This window comes from Pituophis catenifer, unplaced genomic scaffold (genome assembly GCF_029215685.1).
Source record: "Pituophis catenifer annectens isolate HBS135680 unplaced genomic scaffold, rPitCat1.0.hap2 SCAF_3, whole genome shotgun sequence".
NCBI lineage: Eukaryota > Metazoa > Chordata > Lepidosauria > Squamata > Colubridae > Pituophis > Pituophis catenifer.
The window spans coordinates 110,793,595-110,815,124 of NW_027256883.1; the positions used below are offsets into that span (position 1 = coordinate 110,793,595).

At 38.0% G+C, this 21,530-nt stretch overlaps 1 protein-coding gene across 1 annotated transcript in view; it reads right to left on the reverse strand.

Moving 5' to 3' along the window:
• Positions 1–21,530, reverse strand: part of ASTN1 (astrotactin 1) — a 220,058-nt gene that overhangs the window by 5,596 nt on the left and 192,932 nt on the right. The window contains 6 exon segments of the mRNA XM_070939234.1: positions 29–212; positions 2,828–2,928; positions 4,135–4,270; positions 5,349–5,500; positions 13,613–13,746; positions 15,845–16,113. Coding sequence (XP_070795335.1) covers positions 29–212; positions 2,828–2,928; positions 4,135–4,270; positions 5,349–5,500; positions 13,613–13,746; positions 15,845–16,113 — 976 coding nt within the window.

Below are 21,530 nucleotides of genomic sequence, written 5' to 3' on the forward strand. Positions count from 1 at the left end.
GGGAGGAAGGGAGGGAGGAGCATCTTACCGAGGTCCCAGTTCATCCTCACAGCGCCAAGTAAACTCCCCAAAGCTTTCATAGTGCTGATTGTAGTGATAGAGGACCCGATGAAGACTTGGGGAGCCCAAATCCAGCAAGGTATTATAAGCTGTTTGTTGCTCTTTTCCACTAGTGTAGCCATTAAAGAGGTTGTAGATCTTATCAGCTATTTCTGGATTGGGGGAAAAAGAATGGATAAAATATGGCTGTATAAGGCTTCTGTACATGGTTCTGGTTAATAAATGATAAGCTTTCTCTAACACCTTTGAATGAGGTTAGGTGAGGCAGTCACTTTGTCTATTCATGCAAGGTGAAGAGCGAACCTTCACCTTGATTAGTTACATTTGGTTTATTATCTGCATTACAACCCAATTTAATAACTTAATGAAGCAATATAAATAGCGGTAAGCTGAACTTTCAGACTTCTCTCAGCCAAACTAGGAAAAATAATTTTTTTCAGAGCCTAAATGCAGTTGATGCATAATCAGCTTTCAGCCTACAGCTCTCAAGGCATCTGCTTCCTTAAAACATTTTGGGCCCTAATACTGTATATCCAATTGCTGATCCTAAGGTTCAGAGAGGTTGCACTGAGATAAAATTAAGAGATCACAGATTCACAGAATTAGAAAAAAGTGACAGGCTGAGGCTAAATTGTCACTGAGAAGGCAAATACAGGTCTGACCAATAGCACATCAACATGCAGAACTCTACAAGAAAATAACTCATAATTGGAAAAGAACAACAAAGAAAATCTCAGATGTCCTGGCTTCACCATGTTCATGTCATGGATCATATGATCTTTTACATTACAGACAAAAGTGTGAAAGGGATCATGTGTCTTCCATGGAAGAGATCTGAAGTTCTTTCCAGCACTTTCAAGTGTCCAAACCTCAGCTTGTGGTTGAGACAAGACTTTTCAAAACTGTTCAGGAAGTAGTCAGGCTCTTCAACCTTCCTGAATTCTGGAATTTATACTTTTCACAGGAAATGCTGGGTTTGACTGAAACAAAACATACTCTGCTCTTCAACTTGAAAAGCAAGTACCTTGTCCTCACATTTTTTTCATCTTTCCACCTGCTTCATCTCATACACTGAGATACCAGGGATGGTGCCACATAAAGGGATCTTTTTTGGAAAAGTCAACAGCAAGCACTAAGCAGCTCAACTGAGAAGGAAGACAGTCTAAGGTGGGTAAACTCAGCTTTTGAGAGAGTTGGTTTCAGACTTCTAAGTTTTCCTGACTGCTTTGAATGGTGAAAGACTGAAAGGAAAAGGCAAGAGGCATTCTATCAAGCTAAACTGACATTTATTTCACAATATAACAACCAAAGGTCTATAATGATTCTGTGGCACTATTCAGCAGCCTGTAAAAAATAACACTTCCTGTGGAAATATAATAACAGCACAAAGAAGAGCAAAAAACAAAAGCAAGGTAACACTAGGGAATCAAGATAACAAAAGAAGGTATTTTAAGAAATTTTGAGAAACTACACAAATCAAATCAATGGATACTGATGGTGTCTATCTTTACATTCCTTTAAAGTATTAACATATTATTCAAAATAAAGCTCAGGGCTAAAAGCTAGAAGTTAGCTAATGTGACATGGGGAGGCCCAAAAGAGCCTTGGTAGTACAGTGCTCTAAAGCACCCTGTTATTAAGACCAGCTGCCTGCAATTACTGCAGGTTCGAATCTCGCCAAGGCTCAAGGTTGATTGAGGACCCAGTTGTGGGGGCAATAAGCTGACTTTGTATAAATATACAAAAGGATGAAGGCTATTGCTGAGCACATTGTAAGCGGCCCTGAGTCTCTGGAGAAGGGCGGCATATAAATCAAATTAAAAAAAAATTGTAAGTTGTTCTGCTTAGTGTCTCTTCTGGGCAAATTGGTAAAAATGATAAAAGGAAAAACAACTAAAGCAAGCCTTGCTGAAGAAAACTAAGTGGATTCTGCAAAGGTAAATCTTGCCTCTGGAGTAAATATAGCAGTTAATGAGATAAGAGGACCTGTCATTTTCTGGATTGCTAACTAGTTAAAAAAAGAGAAAGCAAAAAGTAGAAATAACTGGGAAATTCTCAGTGGAGGAAAGTAACTAAGGAGGTCTTCAAAGATCAATGCAGGGATTTGTGTTTTTTCAACTGATCAAGTTTGTGGATGATACCAACTGCAGAGCTTGGATACGCCTTGCCCTGCTCTGCTCTGCTCTGCCCTGCTCCGCCCCTCCCCTTTGTCTTCCTTCCTCTCCTTTCCTTCTTTTTGCAAATTCCACACCAGCTGATTCAGCTGCTCATAGAATATGCTTACAATTTCTACTTCATTAATTCACTATATTAAAAACACTTGATATCAATTAATATAAACATATTCATTTCTTCTAGTCTTCTTTTAGAGCTGAAAATAAATGGGTATTCCTGCATAAATAATAAGGAAATATTAAAGCCAAAATTCCCAAAGGAATGAAATTTCTTCCTATTCAAAGAATTCAGTGTGTTCATAATTTTGTTATGTATGTAAAAACATTTGGCTCTATTGCCTTGGGAAATGATCAAATTTACTATATGTCACTGGATACAAAAAAGCAAACATTTTCACAGATTTTTTTAAAAAATAATTACATAAGATTCAATATACCTCTAATATTTGTGGGTGGAAGAATAAGCTTGTCACCCGAAGAATAATTTTGTTTAAAATAAGCCACTATTCTTCTAAGTGAAAGCTTTTTTGTTTTTGCTTTTGTGTTTCCTATTGATGGAAAGTTGTGCCTTACTTACAAACTCATAAAGTTACCTTGAGCCTTGATATCATCCACGACTGGACAAGGAGTCTTCACTGTCACATCACTTGACCTTGAGCGTCTCCCGGTGTTATCCACACCCCAAAGTGTGAACCTGGAAATAGAATGGATAACATAACCAGATGTATCTTATAAAGAACCAACTGGATTATCACCTAGTATAATGACCTTGGGAATTTGGGAATGACCTTGGGGAAGAAGTGGGGGGAAAGAAGCTGCCTAGGAAACGATCAGAAAAGAGAGGCAAGAGTCCCCAGTGGCTTAACGATCAGAGGAAAAAAAAAACATACAACGGACCTAACCTAATGGACCAAGCAGTTAAAAGTGGCAGCAGGAACTTTCAGATGTGTTGTTAGCCTTACAATAAAGTAGATTTAGCTCATCTACTCATCTTTCTAGTCTGGTGTACCTAGGAAGCTGACCCCTAGATTCACTTAGAATTAATGCATTTATTTTATTGTATGGTATTTCCACAAATATTCCTCAATATATGCAGTGTCAAGGTATTTTGCTTCCTTCTGTTTTAGTCAAATTTAAGTGTTCTTCTCCTTTAATGGTATCTTTAATTTCAAAATCTTATTTCAAATTCATCTGGAAAATTATCCATTAGTAACTTTCCAGAATCAATGTTATAGTACCTCTTGCTGTTTATTCCACTTATATTTAAAATTCCTTTCATTATGGATTGAAGGAAACTGGGGCTGTCCAAACCTTGTTGATCCAAAGATTCCTCATAACTGAAAGGCAGTTAACAAGGAATTTCCAAAAGTGATTAGAAAAGGAAGGAGGCGAACTCATTGTCCTTAAAGGTGCTGCCAACAGTCTGAGCAAAGATGACCCTCCTTCAACTCCCAGAACTTTAAACCCATGAGAGACCATGATCTTGCAGTCTCCTCATGAGGAACAACTGTCTGGAGCATTTGTGGGCAATCTCAAATCTCTCTTGTTTAGAGAGGAATTACAAAGAGATGGGCTAGTTCTTTATTTCACTGCAGTCATTGCTAAAAGCAGAGCCATCTCCAGTTTGCTCTTTCTTTCCTGGAAGTTATAAGCTAGAAAATCTATAAAAGTTCCATTGCTCAATCTTAAGACTTTAAAACATCTTGCCAACAAAATAAGCAAAGATTCAAAATAAATCTGATGAAGTGTTCATCAAATGTATTGCTCCTGCTCAAAATAAATCTGATGAAGACTGTCCCCCACCGCTATCCCCACAAAGTTTATAAGGTATGTGAAGGCTATTATTTTATCAGCTCAAAGAGGGCAAAAAAAATAATCTATTATTGTCATTGTAACTTACATGTACATAGTGTCGGATTCCAGACAACGAATTATCAAGGAAATGGTTGTAGATAACTTGTCAGGCACCTGGGCTGGCATCGCACAAGGCGATTTCGCTCCAGAGATTATGTCATCCACAAAACTCAGCACCGTCTCTAGGGAAATAGGCAAGCCAGCCATTATGTGATAAAACTGGTAGGAAAATGAGCAGGGAACAAAGGAAGTGGGAAAAGTAAAGCCAGTTTTAATCTACAGTAGCCCAAAATCAAAATGTGTCAGACAGCACTTTTTATGACTAACAATTTATATTAAAAGACCTAAGCCTTTGCAATATACATAGAAATGAGCTACAGGTAATAAAAGCTTATGCCTTTCAATGAAATGTATTAGTCACAAAAATGCTACCAGATTCCTCAGATTTTGAGGAAAAGGAAGTGTGACCATGAGTTGATAGGCAAATAGTGCTTGATACTTATTACACAGTACTTATTAATTAATTAAACTATTTCATTTTTTTCTGCCCCATTTAATGATAATCAGGATGACATTTCTCCTATGATCCTACATTCTTTCTTATTATCTTGCAAAAAAAAAATTGCTTAACAAGTTTCTTGGCTTTTCTCTTCTCTGTAAACATGCCTCCTCTAAGTTTAGATCATGGCAACTTCAGCCCAGTTCCATTCTCACAGTTCATAGGGCAATTAATTCCCAAAAATGGGACATCACAACCATGAGGATACTAACTCAGAGGTCAGAACAGATCCAACCAGTATTATCTGCAAAACAGAATCCAAACTGGGAAATTTGGGATATGCTGAACATTTCTTCATTATTTCCTAGGTATCAGTAAGTAAAGGGGTGCATTCATTTGGATTAGTCTGCTGGGCTAATCCTGAATAATTACAACTTTATTGTAATGTTATATTTTGCTACTGAAATTATATACAGAGATATGAGAAAAGAGTCTGCATTTTCCATAATTTGCATTTAGCTCTCCACTAAGCAGTAAGGTTTAAAATGTGATGGATGTTTGAAGAAAGAAAGGGAAACAGAAAGAAAATAAAAAAGCCCTCAGAGCTTGAGTATGCCAGTAGTTTATTTCCTTCATATTATATCTTAAGGCCAATCTAACGCTAAGGGGACAGAATTTGATTTTAATTAAATGTTTTAATTGGAAGTGTTCTAGATACAATTTGGTAAACAATTTCTCTTCAAAGGATCAGCTGCACTCACCAGTTTCCACCTTTGAATGGTCCAAGCGGTCAGTGATCTTCTCCTGGCGGATGAGGTAATCAACAATCTGCACTCCAATTGGTGGCTCCGAGTGCTCCCATTCCAGCACCACCAGAGAACTGCTAGGCTCATGAACTGTGGATAACCTTAGCCTGCAGGGAGAAGAGTGCAAAGCAGAGGTCAGGGGAAGAGCTTTACGTGAGAAAATTAGATTTATTTTGGGACAAGTCATGTGTATACAGGAGGAAGGGACTCTATTTAACCAGAATAAAACCACCCTGCTAATAGTTAATCTAGAAAGGAATGCAAAGTGGTTTTTAAACTGAACATGGGTAAAGGCTGAGAAAAGCATATTACATGGTGCAAACTGACATTATTTAATTTAATTTAATTTAATTTAATTTAATTTAATTTAATTTAATTTAATTTAATTTAATTAATTTAATTTATATGCCGCCCCTCTCCGAAGACTCAGGGCGGCTAAGCATCGCAAGCAATGGCAGAATATTAAAATGCATTTAGAACATTTCTGGTAAGAGTCATGTGTAATAGCTTGTTTCAGTGTGTTGAGACAGTTCCTTGGGTAAATTGATTAATTTTAGCTGACTTCAACTGATTGTAGATAGATTAACCCACAATCAATTTCATGGAGCTTTGATGCACAAGTGGAAATTTGAAACATCTTATAATGTCATCTGAAATAAAAAGATCTTTTCCATTGTTGAATTTTATGCTTTTTTATAATAGCAGTAATTTATCAGTACTGTGTAGATAATATTCAACTTCAGCTTGAACCACCAGAAAATCAGTTTTTCAACATAGACCTTGTCTTTGGGGAAGAAACTTAGCACATTCTCCTGAATTCTTCCAAAATAGGCTGGCATTTGAGTAAAATAGCTGTTACAAATTAATGTGAGTCAAGATTTATCTTTTCCAGTTTAATTTCTCCCTGCCTGGCTGCCCTACAGCTGAAAAGGGCACAGTGACCCATTTAAACAGTTACCTAACTCATTCTTTTATTCAGATTAAAATGATATTTCCTGGCTTTCAATCCATTTTGTTCTCCGTTTTTAAGGAGCAATTTTTTGTTCATCTTGTTTGGAATGCTGGATTATGCCACACAAATGCATTCATTTTTTTTTTCATTAAATCCTTAAGTAAGTAGCTCAAGTTATGAAAGTGGTAGATTAATCACTGCGGACACCAGGTTGAACCCTATTGTAATAGAGCCACAATGAAATGATTCACCCACAAGGCACCCCAAGTTATATACACTGCTTTTGCTCCGACAAATTGATGTGTTTTCCCTATAACAATTTCAGTATGATAGTGCAGTTAAAGTGTGGTTTAGGACTGGACAGACTCAGGTTCAAATCTACTCTTTATTATAGAAGCTCATGGGGTGATTTTGGGCCAGTCCATTTCCCAAGATTATTGTGGGAAAATACAGAAGAATGGAGGTTCGTTGAAACTGCATAAGGAGCAGTGAGAAAGTGTTTAATAAGAGAATGGGAGAAACTTCCAACATCATGTTTGGATGTAGAAAGGAAACTCTGTGTGATGAACCTCCTTCCTCCTCTTTTTAATTCAGCCCTTCAGTGGAAGCACTGGCTTCAAGGGACAAAAAAAACTCCTACTTTTCCTTCTCCCTTTAAATTTAGTGCTCCTGGTTGAGCAGGGCATTGGATTAGAAGACCTCTAGGGTTCCTACCAACTCTGCTAGTCTTTTAAATTATGGAGTAATTCAGATCTCAAAATTCCAGTTTTACGGAAGATCTGGATCTTTATATTTGATCAACTAGTGGATGATAAGTTTTTATTGCTTTCTGTGTTTTTTAAAAATAGCTAATTAGGTGTCATAGGCATCTGGCCAGAAACTGGGAGCCTGTGAGTTTTAATCCTGCCTTGGGAACAAAGCCAGTTGGGTGACCTGTCCTTCTCTCTCAGCCCTAGGAAGGAGGCAAGGGCAAAGCAAGTCTGAAAAACTTTGCCAAGAAAACTACAGGGTCTAATCCAGGTAGTTGCTAGGCATCAAAACTGATTCCCACAAACAATAATTAAAAACAAATATTTATTTGGTATTTATTGGTCAGTTGCCACCACCTGGAAGTATTTACATTTGATTTAAACATTAATTGACATCTTTCAGTGGCATTTTCAGTCTCAGAGATATCTATTCTATTAGATAGGCTCATTAAATCCCAAAACCAAAAATCCCAGGCAATCAGGAATGCCTGTAATCAATAAACCAGAAGCCCCCATTTTGCCTCAACAGTTGGAAAATGTTTTAACCACAATGACGAAAACCTCACCAAAACTTGTTGTTGTTGTTAGTTGCAAAGTCATGTCCGACCCATCACAACCCCATGGACAATGTTTCGACAGGCTTTCCTGTCCTCTGCCTCCCTAGCTCACGCCTACTGCTTCAGTGACTCCATCCAGCCACCTCATTCTCTGCCATCCCCTTCTTCTTTTGCCCTCAATCTTTCCCAGCATTAGGCTCTTCTCCAGTGAGTCCACCCTTCCTTAGGTGGCCAAAGTATTTGAGTTTCATCCTCAGGATCTGGCCTTCTAAAGAGCAGTCAGGGTTGATCTCCTCTAGGACTGACCGATTTGATTGCCTTGCAGTCCAAGGGACTCACAGGAGTCTTCTCCAGCACCATAGTTCAAAGGCCTCAATTCTTTGGCGCTCAGCCTTTTTTATGGTCCAACTTTCATAGGCATACATTGCAACTGAGAAAACCATAGCCTTAACTATGCGTACTTTTGTTGGCAGGGGGATGTCTCTGCTTTTTAGTATGCTGTCTCAATTTGCCATAGCTTTCCTCCCCAGGAACAAGCATCTTTTAATTTCTTGGCTGCAGTCCCCATCTGCGATGATCTTGGAACCCAGGAAAATAAAATCTGTCACTACCTCTATTTCTTCCCCATCTATTTGCCAGATGCCATTATCTTAGTTTTCTTAATGTTGAGTTTCAAGCCAACTTTTGCACTCTCCTTCTTCACCTGCATCAAGAGGTTCTTTAGTTCCTTTTCACTTTCTGCCATTAAAATGGTATCATCTGCATATCTGCGGTTGTTGATATTTCTCCTGGCAATCTTAATTCCAACTTTTGATTCATCTAGCCCAGCCTTTCTCATGATGTACTTTGCATATAAGTTAAATAGGCGGGGCGACAGTATACAGTCTTGGCGAACTCCTTTCCCAATTTTGAACCAATCAGTGGTTCCATGTCCAGTTCTCACTGTTGCTTCTTGACTCGCATACAGGCTTCTCAAGAGACAAATAAGATGGTCTCTTATCTCTTTAAGAACTTGCCACAATTTGTTGCGATCCACACAATCAAAGGCTTTAGCATAGTCAATGAAGCAGAAGTAGATGTTTTTCTGGAACTCCCTAGCTTTCTCCATGATCCAACATATGTTGGCAATTTGATCTCTAGTTCCTCTGCCTCTTCGAAAACCTGCCTGTACTTCTGGTAGTTCTCAATCCACATACTGCTGGAGCCTAGCTTGTAGGATTTTAAGCATAACCTTACTAGATGTGAAATGAGTGCAATGGTGCGATAGTTTGAACATTCTTTGGCATTGCCTTTCTTTGGAATTAGAATGTAAACTGACCTTTTCCAATCCCATGGCCACTGTTGAGCTTTCCAAATTTGCTGACAAATTGAGCGTAGCACTTTGTGAGCACCACCAGATGCATCCACAGCTGCGTGTCTTTTTGGCTTTGGCCCAGTCGCTTCACACTTTCTGGCGCTACTAGTACTAGCCCTCTGCTCTTCCCCAGTAGCATATTGGACACCTTCTGACCTGAGGGGCTCAGCTTCCAGCGTCATATCTTTTTTCCTTTTGGTACTGTCCATGGGGTTTTCATGGCAAAGATACTGGAGTGGGTTGCCATTTCCTTCTCCAGTGGATCACGTTTTGTCAGAGCTCTCTGCTATGACCTGTCTGTCTTAGGTGGCCCTGCACAGCATAGCTCATAGCTTCATTGAGCTACACAAGCCCCTTCACCAGGACAAGGCAGTAATTCATGAAGGAGCACTAAATGGTTTATACAACAAACTATCTTTCAGATTTATCAGATTCCTCTGCATTTGTATAGAAAGGCAACAAGTAAATCATTTTATCCATTGATATGATGATGAGCTTCAGGGATAATAGGCCATAGTGTAATTATTTGTTATCCTGTTGCTGATGAAACATCAAGATACCACATAATTACACCATGGCCTATTAGTCCAGAAACTCATCACTACTTGATTAATGCTGGCTGTGAAAGCCTGCATTGCTATGTAGTAAATCACTTACTATTGGAGATGCAACCAGACTAATACTTGATTTTAATACATAAATTTGCAATATCCTAAAGTTACTATATTTTGGGAAGAAATGATATAATATATTGATTATAAAACAAAGTTTAATATTTCTCAATGCACACATATTTTAAAACTATACAGCTAATAAATTAATACATGGAAACCGATAGCTGGAAAATGGAAATAGGCTCTCCTAGCCCATATTATTGCCAAAAGATAAGTTCTTCAACATTGGAAAGATAAATTTATGGCCCCAATTATTTATTGAATTGTAAATCTCATATTACTTGCATTCTATGAGCATGTTGTTAATAGATTTAGATTATGGTTAATTACAATGAAATATGGTGAACTTTTGCTGAAACTTATATTAAAAAAAGTTCATCTACAATACATACTTCTGTAGATGCATGAGAACCCCTTAAATATACATTTTATTTTGTTATGCAATGGTGGTGCTTTCTTCTTCTTCTTTTTCTCCTTCTCCTTCTTTTCTTCTTCCTCCTCCTCCTCCTCTCTCCCCCTCCCTCCCTCCCTCCCTCTATTCCTAGCGGAGCCAGAAGATAGGAGAGAACATTTGGGCTACAGAATGAGTATCTGCCTTCTGAAGCAGCTAAAACAGAAATGGCAACAGAGGACAACTGAAGCACTGTAAATCATGAATTCTGCTCAGTCTCCTTCTTCACGTAATCAGAATTATTCCATTTTCTTACAGAAATTAATCTCCCATGAATTCCTTTGGATCTGGCTTCATTCTGTTTAAGCAGCAAGATGGCACTGAGATAAAGGCTCCATCACATCCTCCATAAGCAGTAAGAAGATCTTCTCAGCACCAGAGCAAGGATGACGGGTGGGGTGGGGTGGGGTGTTAAGCCTTTAAAGTGCAATGTCTAAGACTGGGCAGCAAGTGGAGGTATTAAGTAGCTGAAGAAAAGAAGGTATTCATTTATTAATTTATATCCTGCTTTTCACTCTTAAACTGGTGATCCAAACAATTAGTCATTTCAGAATTAACAAATCAAATCAAATCAATTCTTGATTTGAATTCTGCTGACTAGCAGAACCTTTAATGTCATCTGCATTAAGCATCCAATTGTTTTTCTTTCCCGTGTTTATGATAGATATAAAAGACAGAGGAAGGACTTGAACAGCATTCTTGAATGTCAAACCTAGAAAATTTTATCTTCAAGTAGAAAGACGTTATCTTGGCCCCAGATTTATCCATTGAAAAAAAAGACCTAAGTTCCTCTAACTAACTTGGCAGAGTTCCTACACCAGAAAATGTAAGATCTGCTCCTCTACAGTATCAAGTTTTTTTCAATGTAGAATCTGTCTGGGCTATAATCTCTATTTCAATAATATTTTTTGCTGTGCAAGGTCGAAAAATGCCAAGGTACTTATTCAACCCTATGAAAGTCAGGGTATGTCATATCTGCCATTTCCTCTGCAAAACACACAGTCCTTACAGACTGTGACTCTTTTAGAGAATCTTCAGCAGCGTTTTATGAGCAAAGTCAATGGCAGAGTTCCTGCTTTCCAGTCAGAAAGTTCCAGGTTGAAGTTGTGGCCACTCCTGATACAGACTTCATAGTGGAAGCCTTAATAATTGCTGTAAGTCACAAAATTGAGTCAGATTGACTAGGATTTGAATACAGTTTTTTCCATGTCCCTACATGCACCTGAATGGTATTTATAGAAGAAAAATAGAATGGTCTGCTTTGCTAATAGACGTATGTACTGTAATATATACATCCTACTATCATAGTGTAAGATATGAGAAAATTCAAAAATAAAATAGTATATAGGTATATAGGTTAGAAATGCATATAAGTGAAGATTCAATTTTGTTCAGGCAGGGGGTTGGACTGAATGACCTGCAGGGTCCTTCCAGCTCTGGTACTCTGTTAAATATGTTAGACATTATTCTGCTTTAAGATAGTTGGAGAACATGCTGAAAGCATACCAATATGTAACAATGTTGTGTTAGAATAGATCTTCTTTTGTTTGAGGCCCGTTAGAAAGAGGCCCACTCTTTAATGCCAAGGCAACAGAGATAAGAAAAAGCCATGCTTGCAAAATATTTTAGGGGTAGTTATAGGGAGGTGTTGATGAACATGTAATTAGAGAAAGAGATGATGTTCTCTCTAAAAGGCGCTTCGGATTAGCCATGATCGGTCACTAGATGCGATGTAGGAGGGGCACGGGGGGGGAGCATTGGGATAGGGAACTATAAAATGTAATGCTTTTGAAACTTTAGGTGTGGCTTCCTGGCTCAAACACCTTGTTGAGATCTGCTGGGATACCACCCTATTTTGAAAATTGTTTTTATTATTTTCTTTTTCTTTTTTTAAAAGTTTTTTATTTTAAACACATTAAAAACAAAACATAGACATGCAACATTTAGAGAAGAAAAATAAAAAAGAAAAAGAAAAAAAGAAAAAAATATCACTTTTCTTTTCAGCTGTAAGCAGTGACCCTTTCTTTCTATATATCAATATTTACAGATATTTTAGTATTAACTTATTTAACCTTCATTTTCTACTTTCTTTCATTCCCTCTATCCTATAAATTGATAATCCACATTTTCCCCCTCCTTTGTTCATTCATTTAACTTATTTCCTTATTTTTCAATCATTCATACCATCTACTCCATATCTTATAATACTTTGATTTTTCTTTTCCCTTAATTTCTTTAGTTTATCTAATTCTGTGCATTCCAGAATTTTCTTAATTTTTCTTATTTTCTTTTAATAAAGTCTCTTTGTTTTCATCAACCCATGCTGGTTGGTTGTATTCATTTCCAACAATAGACTATAGAAAAATTAATAATGCCGGTATTTCACAGAAAGCATGGGTTTTATTTCCTACACAGCTTTATAAAGCCACCGCCCTTTGCAGAATATGAGGAATTGAATATATTTAATGGCAATTTTTCTTACATTTCTTTTGGGCATTGTGGAGCATTAAGATTTAATAAGATTTTTAAAATATAATACTTCTGTGGATAAGAAAAATCTCCAATTGTAGCTCTAAAATGTTTCTGGAAATAAAATATAGTTCAAAGTAAGAGGATTTGAAGACTTCACACTTCCCAAAGTTTCTCTGATTGATAACCATCTCAAACCCTGACCTGCCATCCATTCTGGTTCCTTACAGCCAATATATTCCCTGCCTATTTCCATCCATTTCCCACTCGACACTCCTGTCAATCAGGGAACAAGAAAGCCACTGATCAAGTCTGCTTCCTGGAAATACAGGTGTTCCAAGTAGCTCTGAAACATTGATTAGCAGCAGCTACACCAGGTGGGTTCCTCCCGGTTTCGCCCAGTTCTCCCAAGCCGGTAGTGGTGACTATATGATGTCACCAAACCAGTTCTGCCCCCCCATGCCCCCCCCGCCTTCTTACCTTTTATTTGGCCCCACCCCTATCTATTGCTGCCTCCTGAGTCCCAGCTGATGGCTAGAGGGGAAAAAACTGTTTAAACTCTTGCCGCAGGGCTTCAAAGGGCCGCCCTACATCTGATCGGTGTTAAAAGAAAACAAATGAGTGAACCAGTGCCTGCAAAAATACATGAGTAGATCAGTGCCTGCAGAAATAAATGGGTAGACCAGTGCCTGCAAAAATACATGAGTAGATCAGTGCCTGCAAAAATACATGAGTAGATCAGTGCCTGCAAAAATAAATGGGTAGATCGGTACAGCTCTGCAAGCAGTTAAAAGCCTGGTAGACCAGTACCTCTGCTAAATCCTAAATAATTGTCATATGACCATCAAGCCACGCCCACAAAATAAGCCACACCCACAGAACCGGTAGTAAAAAAATTTAGAACCCACCCCTGAGCTACACTATTTGTTACAAAGAAGAATGCTTAATATGACATTTCCCTAGAGAACATTTAGCATGATCTTAAGGCTGAAAGATTGAAGTTGTACACCTACACAGGATGTGGGAGTGGTGCACAGGCTGGAAGTCCATCTGCACCAAATGCACTTGAGTCACATCGACACCAGTCCTCAATGACATCTCCACTGCTTGAGCACCACAGGGAACTCATGGTGGCCTCTTGCAGCAGCTAGAAGGAGAGAAAGAAAAGCACAGAAGGAAATAAGGAATATGTGAAAAAATCCTCACCAAGTTCAGTCCTGAAACTTACTCTTCCTGTTCATAGAATAAGACAGTCAGCAAGGAATCACACCCCCCCCCCCCCGCCTTTCTATTTATTTCTCACTATGATGGTGGGGATACGTCTTACAAGAAAGATTTCTGGTTTGGGCAGTAATGATAGTGTTTCTAGAGGCTCCTTTGGACTATTTTTCCTATTTATTTCAATAATATCAGAATGACTTTGCAATCTGAGGCATAGACTGATCAAAAAAGCTAAAAAAATAACAAACAACGCAGTCCAAAGAAGAATTCTAATTCTGATCAGTTAAACTTGACAAAGGCTTTTGCTTTTGCACAAAGGTTTCCTTCATTTTTGCTCATACGGTGTGTGGTATATTGGATTGAGCTGTTTAACACAACATTGTCAGGAACTGGAGGGGCAAGGCCTGCAGGCGTAGCCCCATGCCCTTTACCTGAGTTCAAACATCCTCCCCTGGTTTATTGATTGAACAAATCACACTTAATATACAGCCACAAATCTCAAAGAAGGATGAGGGCATTGCTTTCTGATTTCACTTCTGGAACAGTTAAACAGGAAGAAAACATTGCCAGCTATTGCATGGAGGCTGGCAATTCAAGGTGAATAAATAGAAAAATAAAGGAGGACCAAGTCATTGTGAAATTTGCCATCCACTTTAATTCCCCTGTTTGCACTTTAAATGTTTACAGCATCTGACTCACGTGTATAGGAATAAATTGCTACATAGCAGATCAGTCTCACTGGGCATATTGCACTTGCTCTTACTTGAGTCATCGCTTTTCCAACACACCTGCTCTCTGCTGCAATTCTTTCCACTTAATGTGTTTATAATCCTTTTCCTTACTTTCAATATTGCCACCATATATCACAACGATTTTTAAGTCATCCTAATATTGTTTCCATATTATTGATAGTGTGTGGTGGTTTACCAAAGGCTACATAATTAGTTTTCATTTTTCATTTCATTTCTTCGTATTTATGAACCCAGACCAAGAAAACACAAATACATAATTTAAAACATGGGGAGAGAGGAGGGACATGAAACAATAAAGAGAAGAGGACCTGACTCCATATCTGAGCAAACACACATACAGTTATTATATGGGAAACTAGTATATTTGCTTGTAGTCTCCATAATACACAATAAGTTGGTCTAAGAGATGTGCAAGAAATATCTTTCTTCTTTATTCACCACACAGATTTTTATGCAGCAGACCAGTATGGTCCTGCTGTGGTGAATGTCAATGTATCCGAGAGATTTAGCCATAGTGCTGTACATATGTTCTTTAGTATAGAATAGCAGCAGAAAAAGTACATGAGAAGGACAGGAAAGGAAGATTTGGCACTCAGCAGACATGGCAGAGAAGTTTGGTATTATGGACATGGTTGCATTTCCTGGCTTCTTCTTTGGGAGGGGGGGGAGGGATATCTTTCCAACTTTTGGGGACTTGAAAGCAGACTTCATTACATCAAGGACTTTGGATAGTCCTATGAGCTGCTACATACAGTTCTGAAGATTCTATGCCTATCTCAAAGCATTATGTACATTTGTATGCATACAGATATTACCAACTGTATTATTTTCTACCCAGGCAGAGAATCTGTGCAAGCAGACGTTCCTATTTCCATTTTGTCTGTACTATGGTTAGAAAACCTGCACATTTTCAGTTGGCCAAACAAATCTCAGAACAAAAAAAAAGGAACAATGTTAAGGAATTACTGCAATTCTGCAAACAGGATCAATATACGGGAATACAAGGAGACTGAGGAGCATTCATAAGTATCCCAATGCTGAATCTTAAATGTCTCACATTTGATGCTGTTTTGAGTCATTATGCTTTAAAAAGAAAGCCAGAAATGTCGTTGTATGCCTTCCTGCATGGCTTTTTCTTCTAACTCTGCTTTTTTCCCCTGCAAACCATCTAATTAATTTCAAAATTTGAGATTCTCAGAAAATGTCATGGCATATTTATTTCTTTGTATCTGGGGCTAAAATGCTTCCTTCCATCACTATGATATCACTCACCTTCTGAGTCTGATTATTGATGACCAACTCGTAGATGGGTGCTGCTTTTGTGACTTCTAGGAGGATGGGTTCAGCCACAGCATCTGGGCTAGAGGTCACATGACATAAAGGACAGGAGGAGGGGCAGCGGCCTCTGCTTTGGCACTCCATGCGCACCCCAGCTGCCATACGTTTGGTCCCAGATTCTGACAAACTGGCAATATACTCTGGAAAAGTGAGGACCCTGGGATCTCGCTCACGCTCTTCAGATTCATCTGATGGGGAATTACCTGCAATGTATACCACTGGATAAAATCAGGAATCAACGAGGAATAAGCAACCAACTTTTATTACAGAGCCCTACAAATCCAAGAAAAACTGCACATGTAAGGGTGTGTGAGCGTTCTCAGGAAAACTGATGTGGTTTTCAAATTAGGCTTCACCCTATATTTTGAGCTTCTAGTTGTTGTGTTGTTTTGTAATAACACATTTTATATTATGACCTTCACCCTAATTTGGGAGCTGTACCTGGTTACCTGGTTAATGATGCTTGTGATCTTCTGTTAGATATTGTCAGTTCACGTTTTTCTGGCATTATTGGAGTTAAGTTTAAAAGTATCCGCTTATTTTCCTTCCCACCACAGAGCAAAACATGCATAATTATCTCAGCCTTTCCTCATGTTACTAACCTTCCAAAATCTTTGTACATCACCAAATTCCTCATTAAACTGATTCCTTTTTTAAAAATATCATTAAAAGTATCAGTATTTTCCTTACACATTTTGGAAAGCAGTCCATAAGCAGTTTATGAACATGTATCATCAATTCAAGATTAAATGGCCAGAGCTATGATGTCATCTCATCCTAAAAGAATATTCTTTGTTGAGAAATTTCTTATTTCTCTTTACTTATCTTTAAAAATTAATTACAAGTAAACAGAGTTTTACAAACAGTATATAGATAGTACTCATTCTCTGTTAACAGGATTTTCTCATTCTCTGTGGAATCATATCTTTTTAATGTGATAGCAAACCTCACACACTACAAACTACACAGAGAGGCATGAATTCTTAAATCAAAGATGGTAGAAGCACAACACTCCTCAAATAGACCTCATCTTTGCTGGACATTTTTCCACTTTAGTTCCTGTTTACACATTTAGTTTAGTTAGTTTACACAATGAAATGTCTTCAAAGGAAAACCAGAAAGTCCAGTTGCCTCTTGAAAAAGCACCTTTGGGACAACCATGACCTGGATGGCTAAGAATCTCCATAGATATGCAGTTAAATCCTTCCCAATTGGTAAGAAAGCAAAATATGTAAGTTAGAGATAAAAAGGGATAAATTCCACCCCCATTGTTCTGGTCAGCCTGAGAAAGAGAAAAGTTGTGAAGATTGAATAATATCTGCTGCAACCAACTGCATCCAATATGCACAGAAATGTTTCCGATGTGCTTTATTCTTAGAGAGATGTACTTTAAAATGATGACCAATACACAGATCTGCTTTTAAAGTGAACTCTGAAGGAAAGCCAGAAAAAACTGGGGAGATATGATGGAATATAGTCAGCTGGATTCCAGGAGGGAGGGGGCGCTTTCCAAGAATAAGAGAAAACTCAGTCCAGATATTTTGTGTGAGAGAAAGAGAGTGAAGACAGCCCCTCCCTAACAGTTCTCAGATAATATGGTAGATACAGATAGTAAAATGCTTAGTCTGACCAAGATTCTATCTATAAGGAAACGTTAAGGAACTCAGTTTGAAACAAGAATCTCATTCTTGAAGAGGAACAGAGCTGGTATTCAGCAGATTCTGACCAATTCTGGAGAACCGGTAGCGGAAATTTTGAGTAGTTCGGAGAACTGGTAAATACCACCTCTGACTGGCCCCGCTCCCATCTATTCTCTGCCTCCCGAATCCCAGCTGATCAGGAGGAAATGGGGATTTTGCAGTAACCTTCCCCTGCCACGCCCACCAAGCCAGACCATGCCCACCAAGCCACACCCACAGAACCAGTAGTAAAAAATTTTGAATCCCACCACTGGACAGGAGCCTTCTGTGCAAGCCAAATGTATAAAGAACCAAATGCACAAATATTCTAAATGACCCAAATTTAGATTATATAATATTGGCTCATGAGTGGAAGGTGTTAAAGAAGCCAAAGAGTTGGAGGAAAAAAACAACTGAACTTGCTTATTAGCTGGAGAGGAACCTAAAGTGAAGCAGGGCATGGTCTGGAGAAGTGTGCTGAAGAGAAAGACAAGATGCTCTGGGAGCTGTCTACCCAATGTAGATGACCTTGATGGAAGATAGAAAAAGACAGAAAGTGACAGGATTACCAGTAAAAAAAAAAAAAAAAAAGTCAGCGGCCAGCCTAACTCTCAGAGGGAAAAATGCTATCAGAATCTGTAAGGCCTCAATTTCCTGAAAGTATCATGGCAAGCTGAAGCCTTGCTGGCTTTTGCTGACTAGCAAGATAGCTTTTGTGAGGGGAATCGCTAATGGATGCTCCAAGTCAGTAATCTCCCCTGACCAAAGAAGAGATCGCCCGAGATTGTTTATGTGACTTCAGACCGCTGTTCCTCATGAGTAGACAAAAGAAACTGCTATTTTTATGGTCAACTTATATATGCAGAGGCTGAGAGTTGGGACAATATTAAACGCACACTTGCAAGGCAGCCTTGGCAGACATTAAGCTTGCCTGAGCCTTTTATCTTAATCACTTTTTTTGGATTTTTTTTATTTTTATTTTTCCATATTAGAGAAATTAAGATGCTTTAGACTGGCAAGGTTTCACTGTATTCATCGGGTGAGTGTCTGCCTGTTTAAAAGATAATGATCTAAATTTGACTTCAAAAGTTTTAAAAATGTATGATTTTTTGGGGCTATGCAGCAAAAGTATGCTTAGTAGATGGGTTTTGGAAAGTTAATAACAGTTTAAGAGGCCAAGGGATTTGGGATTATAGTTCTGAATTATTTAGAAGATATATTCTAATGGAAAAATGGAGATTGCTTTCAGGTTTTTTTTTTTTTAATGGTAAGGAGATCTTGAAGGCTGGATACTAGAACTAGAGGAGAAAAAAATGGAGCAGAAATCCTTAGTGCAAACTTTTGAATACTTTTTACCCAGGTTTTTGGAGAGAATGGATCACATGCTTGACAAAACTGACAGACCATATTCTAATGAAGATTATGCTTTATTTAGAAATTGTGCTGTTAAAATTGTTTTTAACCTCCTGAGATGAATAATTGATTGTGCACTTCAATTAAGACACTACTATGAAACAATAGTAGCTTGGAATGTTTTATGTCAATGCTTCACAGAAATAATTCAAATTCTGCCAGAAATTTACACCTTTTAATGAAGCAAGTTGTACTAATTTCCAGGACAGAAAGTGAAAATAAAAATAAAAAATGATTTCAATAGAAAAGCCTGCTAATAATCTAGTGAACGCTAGATGGTGCTATGAAGTCACAGAACACACCAAGTTTGAAATCTTTTATCAGATGCCTAATGGGAGATACACATGCATGTTGCAGTTACAGCAATGATCCACAAAATCTGAGTTAATAACAAAGGGGCTATAAGTATGCACTCTAGGCAGAAAAAAGGAGTATTCAGAGGTTCCAGAACTACTAAATAGTGTATTCTTCTCAGAGCAGGGGGTTGGATTCAATAAATTAAGTTAACAAATCTCAAGAATTCTGCACTAAAAAAAGTTGCATATATGGACTAATTTCAGTTTCAAATATTATTTTTCCATGCTCTGTTGAAGCCCCATAATACTTTGAAACGATATTGTACATCTGTGTTTTTTGAAATGTACTCCCATGGAAAGAGAAGGCAGCAAAGTCAGCTTCAGCGAGAGCTTTCAGAATTCGTTGGTTATGCTGGGGGGAGACCCTATTGTATTATTATTTTGCTAGCAATGCAGGGCCTATCATCATGTTCACTGTCATCACCAATATGATTATTATAAAGGGAAGAAAGAACAAGGGAAGGAAGTAATCTTTTCCCCAAATTCCACCCAGAATTCTTTTACTAAATTTCAATTAGAAGACAAACAAAATTAAAAGAAATCTCATCAGACTTCTCTGAGTAAGCCACTTGTTCCTGTCTCTGTCTCTGTGTCTCTTATTTTTAAACATCTTTCATCCTCCTTTAGGAATCCATAGAAAAGAGTCACAACCTGGGAGTTAATGAGTAAGATAGAGTCATTATCAGGAAAATGATGTATCCTCAAAAATAGTGCTAGGATCAAAGCTACATTGCTGAAAGGATCTGGGATAAGACCAACCTGAATTTGACTCTCTGGATAAATACAGGATGTGTTTTGGTAGGGTTTTTATATCATGTTCTGGCATCCTATATGGTTGCAAAAACCCATTGCATTTTTCGCAACTACAGAAAAGTTCATAAAATATTAGTCCAGAGGGCTCTGAACCTGATATGGTAGATTTCTTAGGCAGATACTGATTTCTCTCACTAATGTCTATCCTTGGATTTATTCATACAATAGGATGCAGCTCTAGAGATTTGTTATTTACACTCTTTCATGTACATTAAAACAACTGTAGCAAATCAGGCTGATATAGTAGAGAGCATCGCTCTTAGTTATAGTGGTAATCAGAACACAGAGCCCAGAGCAATAATACAGAGTGTATATTATTTAAAGACTGAAGATTTATGAGTTTTTCCAAAGCCTACTTGCTCCTATGTCAAGTAGACCCTTCTACTAGTCATCTTTTGGCTTGTAGCTTTTGACAACGCTGCAATGCTGAGAGTCAATAGGCATACGTCCCTCATCTATAAGGCGCCATCGGTAGAAAGTGTAGGCCTAAAAAAAATGACTAAAATGCCATTGGTTGGATGTCACAAGTAGCTTAATAGAAACGAGGACACAACTTAAAAGTATGTGGTAAAACGCAACTTAAACTACTGTGGTCTGACTGCACACAGCTATAAGGCTCTGAGGCACAACAAAAAGAGCATTTGTCTATCTATATAAGCCAGTTTTAAATTTCAAAAATAGATCCTTAGAGACAAATATATGGAAACGTAACATGGTCCATCAGCACTTTCCAAGAAAAATGGAGAGTGGCTCTAATTTTGTTAGAGAGGAGGAAGATATTAGGAAAACTCATTTGATTGTTTGCTTGCTTTAAGATAGAGAAGACTTTCATTGTGACTGCTGCAGGAGCTGAAGCGAAAAGTGGGATCTGAGCCTTTGCGTATGGGAGAAGAAATATAGCTTATGCACATCATAACAAATGTATCTGCACAGTTGCACAACCCATATATTCAACCCACAGAGACCACTGTGTGTAGTGATTGCTATGGAAGGAGGCTTATGGAACAGGGGAATTTGGAAGATATGTCTTCACTCTGGGATTTTGCCAACAGAAGGTTCTCTGATGCAAATGAAACAGAAAACTGTTACTGACATAAGGACTTTGTGGGTAACTTGTTTGAAGTCAATTATAATAGGTAGCCGAATAATCAGCATTCCAGTTCTACTTCCACATTTTACTTTTGCCCATATTTCCCAACCTACCTCCTTGTCCTTCCCAACCTTCTTACATATCTTGTCCAGATTACAAGACAAAAAGTGCCATATGGTTTCCTTGCAGCATTTAAATTGTGCACATTTATGCAAAAATAAACCTGATTACAAAGTCATGTGTGCAATACATTCTGAACATAAAAGTAG